Here is a 15109-nt window from a genome sequence, read left to right on the forward strand (position 1 = left end):
CTGCACAGCTATTTTCAGGTCTCTCCAGAGATATTCGATCGGGTTCAACTTTCAGGATGAATAACATTGAAAGACATGTATTTAGCGTGCAAGTGAACCTCACTTGCAAAGCCCATTAAGCACCTGCATAAGGTAAGTCTGAATACTAACTACTGAGAAGTGTGTCGGAAAGGCGTGCGCAGGAAAGGCGTACTTTCCTAAGTCTGAACGGGCCCTACATGATCGAGGGATACTACAGTGTTTAGTATAGTATTCTACTACAACATTCTAAAGTAAGTACTACCCATGATCAAGGGATTGTTCAGTGTGTTGTATAGTATTCTACAAAAGTCTATAGTAAGCACTACACGATCTTAGGTATATTACAGTGTAGAGTACAGGTTTTTACAGTATACTACCATGTACTATAGTTTACTACAGAATTCTAAAGTAATATACTCTTCTATAGTAAACTGTAATATCTTTTTATGTAGGCGCCCCTGCACTGGCCGAGGAGAAGATATTCACTATCAAAGAAAATAGCCCCTCATATAACTATATAGAATCCATCCAACGCCACACCCCTTGCAGGTACAGAGTACACGCACAATCAGTTCTCATTTCTATAACCCTAAACACTTCTAGAGAAACGTTAGTGAACTCTGATACTCTGCTGCACTCCATCTGTTAGCGTGTCAGCACCAAAATGGCAACATCCATGGATTCGATCAGTTGTTCGATCTGCCTGGATCCACTGAAGGATCCTGTGGCTATTCCCTGTGGACACAGCTACTGTATGGGTTGTATTAAGGATCACTGGGATCAGGATTACCAGAAGGGTGTCTACAGCTGCCCACAGTGCAGACAGACTTTCATTCCAAGGCCTGTTCTAAACACAAACACTTTGCTGGCTGAATTGGTGGAGAGTCTAAAGAAAACAGGGCTTCAAGCTGCTCCTCCTGCTCACTGTTATGCTGGACCTGGAGATGTGGAGTGTGACGTCTGCACTGGGAGTAAACTCATAGCCGTCAAGTCCTGTCTGGAGTGTCTGGCCTCTTACTGTGAGACTCACCTTCAACTTCACTATGAATCACCTACATTTAAGAAGCACAAGCTGGTCAAAGCCTCCACACAGCTACAGGAGAAGATTTGCTCTCGTCATGACAAGCTGCTGGAAATGTACTGCCGTACCGATCAGCAAATTATCTGTTACCTCTGTATGATAGGTGATCATAAAGGCCACGATACAGTGTCAGCTGAATCAGAAAGGGCTGAGAGACAGGTAAGGACATAAACTGTATTATTTACAGAACACTTGAGAAATTAACAGGTAATTTTATGCATGGCAGTAGTTTTTGATTTCAAACGTGTTTTTTTAATGGAAACTTTAGATACACTAACGTGCGTGTGCATACATACAGACCTCCATGTGGTATGGGCATTGACTTAGTTGGTGAACTAGCGTCATGTAGAAATGATGCCACCTTTCAGAAGATAAGGCCTGAACCCAAGACCAGAGAAGAGTTATTGGAATGTGAGTGTGCATGCATGTGCGCACACACACATCACACACACACACACACACACACACACACACACACACACACACACACACACACACACACACACACACACACACACACACACACACACACACACACACACACTTTCACCTACTTTTTCTTTGTCCTCAGATTCCTGCCAGCTCACATTGGATCCCAACACAGCTAATAACTGGCTGTGTCTGTCAGGGGGGAATAGGAAGGTGACGTGGAGTCCATGGAGTAATAAGGCCCAGCCTTATCCTGACCATCCAGACAGATTTTCCACCTATGAACAAGTCCTATGTAGAGAGGGTCTGTCTGGAACCTGCTACTGGGTGGTAGAGTGGAGCTCATTCAATGCTTATATAGCCACCTCATATAAAGGGATTGGCAGAATAGGACGTGGTGATGAGTGTTGGTTTGGAGGCAATGATCAGTCCTGGAGTTTGGTGTGTTGTTCTATCCTTGGCTGTTATTTCTACCACAATAACAAACGGACTGCCATACATGTGCCCCGCTCTTCCAGAATAGTAGGAGTGTACCTGGACCATAGGGCAGGAACTCGGTCCTTCTACAGTGTCTCTGACACAATGACCCTCCTCCACAAAGTCCAGACCACATTTAATCAGCCCCTCTATCCTGGGTTCTGGATTTATGCTGGATCATCTGTAAAGATACTGAACCAGTGATTAACTTTGTTGAAAATACAGGCATGCTACTGTATATGACATGTTCAACTATCCATGTTGCAAGATTTTAGCATTTATAAAATATTTGATCACTCTTCGCAATGTCAGCGCATAGTTCTGATATCTAGCCTAATAATCCTCACTAATCATGGGATTGTGGTGACAATGGTCCAGTCCTCGTGAACCGTGCTCCAGGTTTAAACTGCTACATATGGTTTGCGTTCAAATAGGCTACATGTCCCAAATTATTGAACAACTTGTAATACGTTAGCCTTAGAAGATGCCCTATTGCTAGCGATCCTCAGGAACAACCACACGAATGTGACAGAGGAAAGAAAGTTAAACTAACAATGCAATGGAATGATTCAAAATGTAAGGAAATGAACACTAAAGTCAATGAGAGTTATAAATGTATGTGGGTCTAACTGGCGGTGATGTCCTATAGTGGCTAATATTTAACACGATTCAAATTTTAAAGAACACTGTGAAAAGTCCGGACATATAATTAAAACATTCTGGAGATTCTAAATCAACTGATTTGGTGCTGTAGTGTCATTTGCACATGGTTACAGAAGGCTATAGCTTGGGTCTCCAAATTGCATCCCATTATTAGACCAGTATTTCATAAATGTCACTTTGGAAAAGGTGATTTGTTGATATGCTTCAGTTTGCTGCTGTAATACTGGTTTCACATTTGTCTCCAGGGATCATAAGGTAAAATAGGTCTCAAACAATTGCAATTTATGTTTACAATTCCCTTATCGAAACCGCTCACCCACTTCTTTACTCTTATCAATAGCTCCTATCAATTTGTAAAATACAGTGAATGGAGAATGGTGTTATTTCTATCAGAAAACAAATAAATGAGATGTTCCACTTGGAACTGACAGGTTGCTCAACCTTATTCATAATTTCATCACGCGTATTATGAGTGCATTAAGTCAATTAATCTGTAGACACACCTCCGCCACACCTTTATTTATTTTTTTAAATCTCCACCCCAAACGAATAGCGGGTGAATGGCATGCTTTTCTCATGCTTAAGTTCAAGGTTCGTATACACGTAGAGAGAAAAGAGCATAAAAAAGGGAATTATTTTCCATTTACACTGAACTTGGGTAGGAATTCCCCCTTGGTGAATAGAATCCTAGAATCCTATTGACTCTTGGAACTATGACAACCCAGTTCTATGGTTCCAGTTTACTATGGAACTAATCCCGACTATCGCAGATATGATGGATTTTCACTGAGGTCTAGCTTAAATTTCACGTTTTATTTCAGTCTAAAAAAAGACTTCATGAGAATTGATTACATTGTTGATTGTAATATTTTGGTTTTCGACAAACAGAAAAATATACATAGAGAGGGATGAGTTTCTACACAAAAATATATTGGTGTGTGTGTGTGTGTGTGTGTGTGTGTGTTAGTTAGACAAATATTGCGGTTCTTTTTTTGTGACCAAATATTCATTTTTTTTTATTGGAGGGGGGACTACATACACAATACAGAAATTCATATCATGTAATAGTTAGCTTGCATCACAGAACCAAAAAGTAACAATACATTTAGTATGTAAAAAAATCAATAATAATAATAATAATTGTGCCTCCACCCTTTCTGAACGGCTGTGTTAATCATTTCAAGTAACAGTGGAACTAATTGGTTTTAAAAAATTGTATAGATATCAGTTGCAGTATGTTAAGGGAATTTTTATCAATGACTAATTATGTATACATTTTAATCAGGACTGACTAATCAGAATACTATTATGTTACTGTATATGTATGAATTTTCTTTTTAATCTTAGTACTGAATATAATGTGTGCAAATATAATCAAGAATTAGAACAATGACTGTCTGTACCATGGTAGAAATGAATGAATTTATAGCCAGTCTGGCTAGAAGGATTATCTACACAAGCATGGCATTGGCTCGGTCATATATTATCTTTAATAGGGAGAGACATGTGAGAACCATACAGCAATTGTACTACAGCGGAGATGACATGGGCTAGTACTGAAACTAATGACGTCATTGTCAGTTTATAACCTGTGGTAAAATGTGTAATGGGCTGTACTCTCGTGAATAAAGGCTGCTGTTTGACTTTAAGACTGGGCTCTGTCCATTTTTATAAAATAAGGGTCATACAAATCCTTATGAATTGACAGAATGTTTAATTTAATTGGGTGTTAAAACATAGAGGAATTTAATTCCTGCAACACAGTACTGTCCCAACCAGGTGATTTGCTTTTCTCCAATGCCCTTTTCAGTTCATGGAGAGAGCTTTGGGCTCCCATATCTTTAAAAAAAGGACTCAGTCTGGCTTTGTGTTGATTTATACTCAGAGGTGTACCATTCTTTATAGAAGCAGAATAATCTTTTCTTGATTCATTTGGGTTCTGATAGTAATTTACCTGACTCAGATTCAATAGCTGCAATATCCACTAACCGATCATTACGTCAAAGCATGTTAACTATTAGATGACTGGGTCGATTACCATGAAAGTAATGGTTGAGTCTAACTCGATGGTTGACATTTCTGTTTTGTTTAATTCTGGTGACCAGCTTCATAAACACAGCAAAATCTGGTCACCAGCATCAAAAAGACCACGAAAGCTGGGCACTAGTGTCCAAAACACAACAAAGGCTGCTCACCAGTGTCCAAAACACAACGATAGCTGCTCACCAGTGTCCAAAACACAACGAAAGCTGCTCACCAGCGTCGAAAACAAAAGGAAGCCTCGTCACCAGCGTCCAAAACACAACAAAGGCTGGCCACCAGCATCCAAAACACAACAAAGGCTGGTCACCAGCATCCAAAACACAACAAAGGCTGGTCACCAGCATCCAAAACACAACAAAGGCTGGTCACCAATGTCCAAAACACAACAAAGGCTGGATACCAGCATACAAAACATAAAAGGCTAGACACCAGCAAAAGCACAACAAAGGCTGGACACCAGCAAAAGCACAACAAAGGCTGGACACCAGCAAAAGCACAACAAAGGCTGGACACCAGCAAAAGCACAACAAAGGCTGGACACCAGCAAAAACACAAGCAAGGCTGGACACCAGCAAAAACACAAGCAAGGCTGGACACCAGCAAAAACACAAGCAAGGCTGGACACCAGCAAAAACACAAGCAAGTTTGGACACCAGCAAAAAACACAAGCAAGTCTGGTCACCAGCAAAAAACACAAGCAAGTCTGGTCACCAGGGAGAACACAAGCAAGGCTGGTCACCAGTGAAAACACAACAAAGGCTGGTCACCAGTGTCCAAAACACAAAGAAGCCTACATAAACTTATAAATTACTTATAAATGAAGAAACAATGTGCATCTGTAAAAGTTTGCCAGGGTTTTGGATGACAAGCCAAATTTCTTCAGCCTCCTGAGGTTGAAGAGGAGCTGTTGAGCCTTCTTCACCACACTGTCTGTGTGGGTGGGCCATTTCAGTTTGTCCGTAATGTGTATGCCGAGGAACTTAAAGCTTTCCGCCTTCTCCACTGCTGTCCCGTTGATGTGGATAGGGGGGTGCTCCCTCTGCCGTTTCCTGATGTCCACGATCATCTCCTCTGTTTTGTTGACGTTGAGTGAGAGGTTGTTTTCCTGACACCACACTCCGAGGGCCCTCAACTCCTCCCCGTAGGCTGTCTTGTCTTGGTTGGTGATCAGGCCCACTACTGTTGTGTCGTCTGCAAACTTGATGATTGAGTTAGAGGAGTGCATGGCCATGCAGTCATGGACGAACAGGGAGTACAGGAGAGACCTGAGCACACACCCTTTTGGGGCCCCAGTGTTCAGGGTCAGTGAAGTCGAGATGTTATTTCCTATCTTTACCACCTGGGGTCTGACCGTCAGAAAGTCCAGGACCCAGTTGCATAGGGTGGGGTTGAGACCCAGGGCCTCCAGCTTGATGGTGAGCTTTTGAGGGTACTATGGTGTTGAATGCTGAGCTGTAGTCAATGTACAGCATTCCTACATCTGTATTATTTTTGTCCAGATAGGATAGGTCAGTGTGATCGCGATTGCGTCATCTCTAGACCTGTTGGGGCGGTATGCAAACTGAAGTGGATCTAGGGTGGCCGGTAAGGTGGCGGTGATAGGATCCTTGACTAGCCTCTCAAAGCACTTCACGATGACAGAAGTGAGTGCCACGGGGCGGTAGTCATTTAGTTCAGTTATCTTTGCCTTCTTGGGTACAGGAACAATGGTAGCCATATTGAAGCATGTGGGGACAATACAGACTGGGATAGGGAGTGATTGAATATGTCCGTAAACACACCAGCCAGCTGTTTTGCGCATGCTCTGATTGCAACTCCACCTTGTCCTTGTATCAGCATTTCGCTTGTTTGATTGCCTTGCGGAGGGAATAACTACACTGTATATATTCATCCATATTTCCAGACCTCTTTCTTTCCATGGTTAAATGTGGTGGATCGCTGATTGGTCAGACCAGTGTTGAATGGTTCTTGTCACTGGTACATCCTGGTTGAGTTTCTGCCTATAAGACAGAACAAACAAGATGGCATCGTGGTCAGATTTGCCGAAGAGAGGGCAGGTGAAGGCTTTGTATGCATTGAAGTTAGAGTAGCAGTGATCGAGAGTATAAGCCCTGCGAGTCTTGCAATCAACATGTTGATAGAATTTAGGTAGCCTCGTTCTCTAATTTGCTTTGTTAAAATCCCCAGCTACAATAAATGCAGCCTCCAGATATATAGTTTCCAGTTTACGTAGAGTCCAGTGAAGCTCTTTGAGGGCAGTCTTGGTGATCACTTGAGGGGGAATGTGCACAGCTGTGACTATAACTGACAAGAATTCTCTTGGTAGGTAAAATGACCGGCATTTGATTGTAAGGAATTCTAGGTCGGGTGAGCAGGACTTGAGTTCTGTATGTTGTTATGATTACACCATGAGTTGTTAATCATAAAGCAAACACCTCCGCCCTTCCTCTTCCCAGAGAGGTGTTTAATCTCTGTCAACTTGATGCATGGAGAAGGCCGGTGGCTGAACCGATTCCGACAACATATCCCGAGAGAGTCATGTTTCGGTGAAACAGAGAATGTTACAACCCTTGCTCGAATTTCATCTACCTTATTTCCAAGAGACTGGACATTGACGAGTAGTATACTCGGGAGCGGTGAGCACGTCTACGGAGCTTGACCAAAAGGCTGCTCCATCTGCAGCGCCGATGTTTTGGCTCAGCTACTGGGACCAGATCCATTGTCCTGGGTGGTGGCCCGAACAGAAGATCCACTTCAGGAACGTCGTATTCCTGGTCGTAATGTTGGTAAGTTGATGTTGCTCTTATATTGTTCTTCCCGGCTGTATGTAATAAGACTTAAGATTTCCTGGGCTAACAATGTAAGAAATAATACATAAGAAAATGAAATACTGCATAGTTTCCTAAGACCGCGAAGCGAGTTGACCATCTCTGTCGGCGCTATTTACATTATGCGGTCTAAGGCACTGCATCTTAGTGCTAGAGGCGTCACTACAGCCCTAGGTTCATTTCCAGGCTGAATCACAACTGGCAGTGATTGGGAGTCCTATAGGGCGGCACACAATTGGCCCAGCGTCATCCGGGTTTGGCCGGGGTAGGCCGTCATTGTAAATAAGAATATGTTCTTAACTAATTCACTAGACAAGTCAGTTACGAACAAATTCTTATTTACAATGACGGCCTACCAAAAGGCCTCCTTGTGGGGACGGGGACTGGAATTAAAAATACAAATACATTTAATAAAAATATAGGACAAAACACACATCACGACAAGAGAGACAACACAACACTACATAAAGGGAGACCTAAGAGAACATAGCATGGCAGCAACACAACATGACAACAACATGGTAGCAACACAATATGGTAGCAGCACAAAACAGGGTACAAACATTATTGGGCAGACAACAGCACAAAGGGCAAGGTAGAGAGAACAATATCTCGTGCAAAGCAGCCACAACTGTCAGTAAGTGTCCTTGATTGAGTCTTTGAATGAAGAGAATGAGATAAAACTGTCCAGTTTGAGTGTTTCTCTCTAGTCGCTAGCTGCAACAAACTGAAAAGATGAGCGACCCAGGGATGTGTGTGTTTTGGGGACCTTTAACAGAATGTGACTGGCAGAACGGGTGTTGTATGTGGAGGGCTGCAGTAGATATCTCAGATGGTGGGAGTGAGGCCTAAGAAGGCTTTATAAATAAACATCAATTATGAAATATGATATAGGTGGGAAAAGGGTATTATTTTTTCATTCATAGCAGCCATTGATTCATTACATGTATTAAATTCATGCTGGATCATTACCATGAAAAGGAAGTGATAGTATACTTACTTATCAAAATGTGAAAATATTATTAAATAATCATTTTTGACATTGCGTATACTTTGAATAAATACATAAAAGATAAACATGAACATTTTCCTGTCAACCAGTTGCTACATATCACATTGAACGATAAAGGCAATGTAGAATGTCAAATGTAATATCATGGACAAAAATAGCTCAATGCTTATTCATCTTCCAAAGAATCGAATGAAACTAGATGTACGTTCCTCAGTCGGCCAGTTAGGAGCGAACCTCTCCCGCCTGTTGATATGCTGCAGATCCAGTGAGGGGGATGGAATACCACAACCTGTATGAAACCTGAGAGGGAGTGATCCACTACCAGCGCTTTAAATAATCACCCATTTACTCTGCAGTTGCCAAGGTACTGTTACTACAGCGAAGTAGGCTTTCCACTGACCCTGTCACATCTTCTACTCCTTTCAGGAATCCAGGAATTAGGATCATAGTGGTAGAATCTCAATATTCTCTTGATTCCTCGCATCCTCTCTCCAATGCAGTTTGCGTCTAGGAAAGAGGATGTGAGGAATCAAGGAAATACTGTTGAGATGCATCCATGGTGGTAGAATAGAATCAAACATTGAACTGTGCATGCGTTTACCTTTGATGGCCTGATTTGGTAATGCCGACGCAATGGGTTACATCAGATGTGAATGGTGTTCATCAGGTGTTTCCACATCGAGTTCAAACCACGTTCATACATCACTAATATCAATAATAAAGTGGGCTTGTTCTGTTAACTAATAGTTCACCTGGAGTCGAGGAAACGAAAGATCCAGATGGTGTTAAAAATGTGTGTGTGAATCTTAAATTGTACTATTTTACCTATATAGTACACTACTATAGGTCCTGGTCACAAGTTGTGCACTATAAAGGAAGTAGTGCACATTTGGCATGGACACATAGTTATTGTGGTACCAGGATATATGTTCTTGAGTGATTTTATATTTAGATAACTGAGCATAGGAAATGGCTACACAGAAACTTCTTCTACATTATAGAAAATAGGAGATAAAAACATATTAGGACAAGTTTACACCAGTTATCCTAACTGTTATGGTGAGTTACTTTTTACATATTAGGTAGACTTCCCCTGAAATCAATCATTCCCATTGAATATGAATTTTACATGAAGCAAAACATGCCCTTTTAATGAAATACTCAAACTCATATTCATCTGATGTTCATACATTAAATGTACATATTTATTTGTTTACATTTTAGTTCTTTTTGGAGACGCTCTTATCGGGGGTGACTTACAGTAGTGCATACATTTTCGTACTGGTTCCCCATGGGAATCAAACCCTCTGCCCTGGCGTTGCAAGCGCCATCCTCTACTAACTGTGCCACACATGTAAATCATATAAAAAAATACATCACCTTTAGATATACACTGAACAAAAATAAAGAACATTTAAAAGTGTTGGTCCCATGTTTTTGAGCTGAAATAAAAGATCCCAGAAATGTTCTATACGCAAAAAAAGCTTATTTCTCTGAACATTCGTGCACAAATTACACTGAACAAAAATTAAAATGCAACAATTTCCAGGATTTACAGTTCATATAAGGAAATCAGTCAATTGAAAAAAAATCCTTAGGTCCTAATCTATGGATTTCCCATGACTGAGAATAGAGGTACACATCTGTTTGTAAAAGACAGCTAAAAAACAAAAGTAGGGGTGTGGATCAGAAAACTAGTCAGTATCTGGTGTGACCACCATTTGCCTCATATATCATGACATCTCCTTCACATAAAGTTGCTCAGGCTTTTGATTGTGGCCTGTGGAATGTTGTTCCACTCCAGTTCAGCGGCTGTGCGAAGTTGCTGGATATTGTCGGGAACTGGAACACGCAGTCGTACATATCTATCCAGAGCTTCTAAAACATGCTCAATGGGTGACATGTCTGGTGAGTATGCAGGGCATGGAAGAACTGGGACAGTTTCAGTTTGCACAAATTGTTTACAGATCTTTGCGACATGGGGTTGCACATTATCATGTTGAAACATGAGGGGATGGGGGCGAATGAATGGCACGACAATTGGCCTCAGAATCTCGTCACGGTATCTCTGTGCATTAAAACATGAAATTATCTGGCAAGAGCTCTGGTGGACATTCCTGCAGTCAGCATGTCAATTCCACGCTCCCTCAAAACTTGAGACTGTTGCATTGTGTGACAATATTGCACATGTTAGAGTGGATTTTTATTGTCCTCAGCACAAGGTGCACCTGTGTAATGATCATGCTGTTTAATCAGCTTCTTGATATGCCACACCTGTCAGGTGGATGGATTATCTTTTAGAAATGCTCACTAACAGGGATGTAAACCAATTTGTCCACAGAATTTGAGAGAAATATGTATGTACATTTTCTGCAATCTTTTATTTCAGCTCTTTAACTGTTGCGTTCATATTTTTGTTCAGTAAAGATGAGTGTACCTAAAACTCAGTGTACAGTGCATTCGGAAAGTATTCAGACCCCTTCACTTTTTCCACATCGTTACGTTACAGCCTTATTCTAAAATTGATTAAATAAAACATGTTCTATATCAATCTACACACAATATCCCATAATGACAAAGTGAAAACAGGTTAAGAAATGTTTGCAAATGTATTACAAATAAAAAACAGAAATTCCTTATTTACATAAGTATTCAGACACTTTGCTATGTGACTCGAAATTGAGCTCAGGTGCATCCTGTTTCCATTCAACGTATTTGAGATGTCTCTACAACTTGGAGTCCACCTGTGTAAAATTAAGTTGTTTGGTCATGATTTGGAAAGGCACACACCAGCCTATATAAGGTCCCACAGTTGACAGTGCATGTCAGAGCAAAAACCAAGCCATGAGGTCAAAGGAATTGTCCGTAGAGCACAGAGACAGGATTGTGTCGAGGCACAGATCTGGTGAAGGGGACCCCCAAAAAATCTGCAGCATTGAAGGTCCACAAGAACACAGTAGCTTCCCTCGTTCTTAAATTGAAGAATTTTGGAACCACCAAGACTTTTCCTAGAGCTGGCCACCCAGCCAAACTGAGCAATTGGGAGAGAAGGACCTTGGTCAGGAAGGTGACAAAGAACCTAATGGTCACTCAGAGAGCTCCAGAGTTCCTCTGTGGAGATGGGAGAACCTTCCAGAAGGACAGCATTCTACCAATCAGGCCAGATGGAAGCCACTCCTCAGTAAAAGGCACATAACAGCCCGTTTGGAGTTTGCCAAAAGGCAGCTACAGGACTCAGACAATGAGAAACAACATTCTCTGGTCTGATGAAACCAAGATTGAACTCTTTAGTATGAATGCCAAGCCTCACATCTGGAGAAAACCAGTCACCGCTTATCACCTGGCCAATAACACCCTTACGGTGAAGCATGGTGGTGGCAGCATTATATGGGATGTTCTTCAGCGGCAGGGACTGGGAGACTAGTCAGGATCGAGGGAAAGATGAACGGAGCAAAGTAAAGTGAGATCCTTTAAGAAAACCTGCTTCAGACCTGACTGGGGCGAAGGTTCAACTTCCAAAAGCATAACAACCCTAAGCACATAGCCAAGACCACGCAGGAGTGGCTTCGGGACAACTCTCTGAATATCCTTGAGTGGGTCTGCCAGAACCTGGACTTGAACACGATCGAACATCCCTGGAGAGACCTGAAAATAGCTGTGCAGCGACACTCCCCATCCAACCTGACAGAGCCGGAGAGGATCTGCAGAGAAAGCTCACACTAGCTTTAACCACGGCGGAAGCAGGCCTGCCAATGCAAGTGCAGAGGGGTGGCCTAGCAATACGTGCCTCGGAGGGAAACAACGTCTGCATAGCATGACAATTTCCAATGATTTGTGAATCTGTTCAGACCAAACTAGCGCAACAGCTAAAATGGCTTTAAAAAATATATTATTTCAGCTTCTAAGGAGAAGTATCTTACAAAATAACTACACTATGGCAGTCACTAATCAAACTGTTTACGTTTTATAGAAATGTGGGTATATTTGTGGATTTTTTTGTTTGTTTACTAACTCAACCTTAAATGTTTACTATATTTTGCTACTTAACTCAAGTAAAACTTTTTAAAGTCAACTAACAAATTTGTTTTTAACACTAACGAAATTCTAAATTTCTTCCACCCGATGCACCATCAGATTTCTCTTCACAAATGATACTCAAACTTTTTCTAATTTCTCATGAGTGGAAGTGTATTAGTCTGAGTGTAGTTCTTTCTGATTAAATATGTGCTCTAACTTCCCCATAGTCCAAAGTAATAAGGTTAATATAGTCAAAGTAATCAGACTAGATATTTTTGCATTTTGAACTTTGACTATATTTCACCACTTCACTTAAGTAAATCGATATAAACTTCTTCCACAAACATACTTTAAGAGCTGACGCAAGTCCTAACATTTATCCTAACATTTATTACCCCCCCACCAAATAAAATAAAACAACCATTCTATCAGATGTTTCAGCACTCTGACAGAGTTGATAAAGATAAAAAAAATTCTCCATTCAAGTGGTATACACAGAACCAATTGTGTTTTTCCCCAGTTGCTTTGACTCTGAACCATATTAAAAGTAACATATTTGAACCAAAATGTATATTCTATCAGACAGATGCTGTTGACAGTTTACGGTTGTGACCATGGTGATTCCAATATTGTTTGTTTAAATCTATCAAAAGTGGAGCACTTTACAGACCATGAGTGGTCTTGTTGCAAAACATGTGCATGTAATGAGGACACAAATGTTAAAATGGCGCCAGAGCAGAAGGCAGACGTTTTACATGCCCCCAACCGATTGTGTTTTTTTGTTTATTATTATTTATTTATTTTACTATTTTTGTACATAATTTTGCTGTCTCTTATGACAGAAAATAAATGATAGACATCAGGACTGCGATTACTCACCATGGACTAGCAGAATCCTTTTTCTTCTTTCACAACTCTGACAACCCCGAGGCTTAGGATATACGGCTCCCTCGGGAACAGGCCCGACGCAAATGATCTGCGCGAAGAGGAGGCGGAGAAAGAGAGGCCGGAGGGCGGGCTGCCTTCTGAGGAGTAGGCGGCGATCGAATCGAGGACCGAGCATGCCCCCATTCTCATCGACGGAGCTGCAGTGGAGCAGGTTGAGAGCTTCAAGTTCCTTGGTGTCCACATCACCAACAAACTAACAAGGTCCAAGCACACCATGACAATCGTGACGCGGGCACGACAAAACCTATTCCCCCCTCAGGAGACTGAAAAGGTTTAGAATGGGTCCTCAGATCCTCAAAAGGTTCTACAGCTCAACCATCGAGAGCATCCAGACTGGTTGCGTCACTGTCTGGTATGGCAACTGCTCGGCCACCGACCGCAAGGCACTACAGAGGGTAGTGCAAATGGCCCAGTACATCACTGGAGCCAAGCTTCCTGCCATCCAGGACCTCTATCCCAGGCGGTGTCAGAGGAAGGCCCTGAAAATTGAAAAGACCCAGCAACCCTAGTCATAGACTGATCTCTCTGCTCCCACACGGCAAGCGGTACCGGAGCACCAAGTCTAGGTCCAAGAGGCTTCTAAGCAGATTCTACCCCCAAGCCATAAGACTCCTGAACATCTAGTCAAATGGCTTCCCAAACTATTCACAATGCCTGCCCCCCCCCCCCTCACCACAGCCACTCTCTGTCATCTATGCATGGTCACTTTAATTAACTCTACCTACATGTCCATACTACGCAACTAACCGGTGCCCCCGCACATTGACTCTGTACTGGCACCCCCCTGTATATATTGTTATTTTTTACTGCTCCTCTTTAGTTACTTGTTACTTTTATCTCTTATTCTTATCTGTATTTTTTTTAAACTGTACTGTCGGTTAGGGGCTCGTAAGCATTTCACTGAAAGGTCTACACCTGTTGTTTTTGGCGCATGTGACTAACACAATTTGATTTGACATGAGGGTTCTTTATAGTATAGCTGACACAGCGCATTCCTGATTCATTTAGGATTTTAGACAAATCTGACAGAGTTGACCAAATCTCTGGATAGTTTAGGAATCACAGTTGAGAGAACTATTCTTTAAATTCAGAGGGCTATAGCAAGAAACTATATAAAGATAATTTCAGTTAATATCCATTATTGCCACACATTTTGGAGCGCATGAAATTGGGATCCTTTGCTTCGGACAAGGACATTTTCAGGCACAGAGCCGACATGGAAAGCAACAAATATTTAAAGTATTTTCAAAAATTCCCAAAACTAATCTATTTCCTTATAAAATTCCCCTAAACGTAATTTTTATGCTGAAATAATGCAACAAAATCTAAATAATTTTCTGCATACGCTTATGCATTTCATCATCTGGGGCATTACAACTACCGGTGACTACCCTCAATTCAAAATGTATTTTCTGCCACCTATAGTAACGCCTTTGTGTACAACAAAGCAGAGGGTCCCCAAAGTAAAATGATCACCTTAATAACATGGGACATGGGACCAATGTGTGAAATGTAGATCAAAAGGAATGGAAGACCAATTAATTGAAAATATATATATATAAATGTGTCAAGTGGACACTGTTCACCTGC

At 41.5% G+C, this 15109-nt stretch overlaps 2 protein-coding genes across 2 annotated transcripts; both read left to right on the forward strand.

The window, feature by feature from the left end:
• The first annotated feature begins 621 nt into the window (after window positions 1-621).
• Window positions 622-1815, forward strand: LOC123998631 (E3 ubiquitin/ISG15 ligase TRIM25-like). The gene is made up of 3 exons (XM_046303684.1): window positions 622-1261; window positions 1401-1513; window positions 1674-1815. The coding sequence occupies exons 1-2, from the start codon at window positions 686-688 to the stop codon at window positions 1422-1424; spliced, it is 600 nt and encodes a 199-aa protein (XP_046159640.1). The 5' UTR covers window positions 622-685; the 3' UTR covers window positions 1425-1513; window positions 1674-1815.
• LOC123999767 (stonustoxin subunit beta-like) lies at window positions 1507-4314 on the forward strand (the record flags this gene model as incomplete). Its single annotated transcript, XM_046305793.1, has 2 exons — window positions 1507-1513; window positions 1551-4314. Coding segments are annotated over 2 exons (669 nt in total), but the record flags the coding sequence as incomplete, so codon positions are not given.
• Window positions 4315-15109: the final 10795 nt, after the last annotated feature.

This window comes from Oncorhynchus gorbuscha, linkage group LG16 (genome assembly GCF_021184085.1).
Source record: "Oncorhynchus gorbuscha isolate QuinsamMale2020 ecotype Even-year linkage group LG16, OgorEven_v1.0, whole genome shotgun sequence".
NCBI classification, from domain to species: domain Eukaryota; kingdom Metazoa; phylum Chordata; class Actinopteri; order Salmoniformes; family Salmonidae; genus Oncorhynchus; species Oncorhynchus gorbuscha.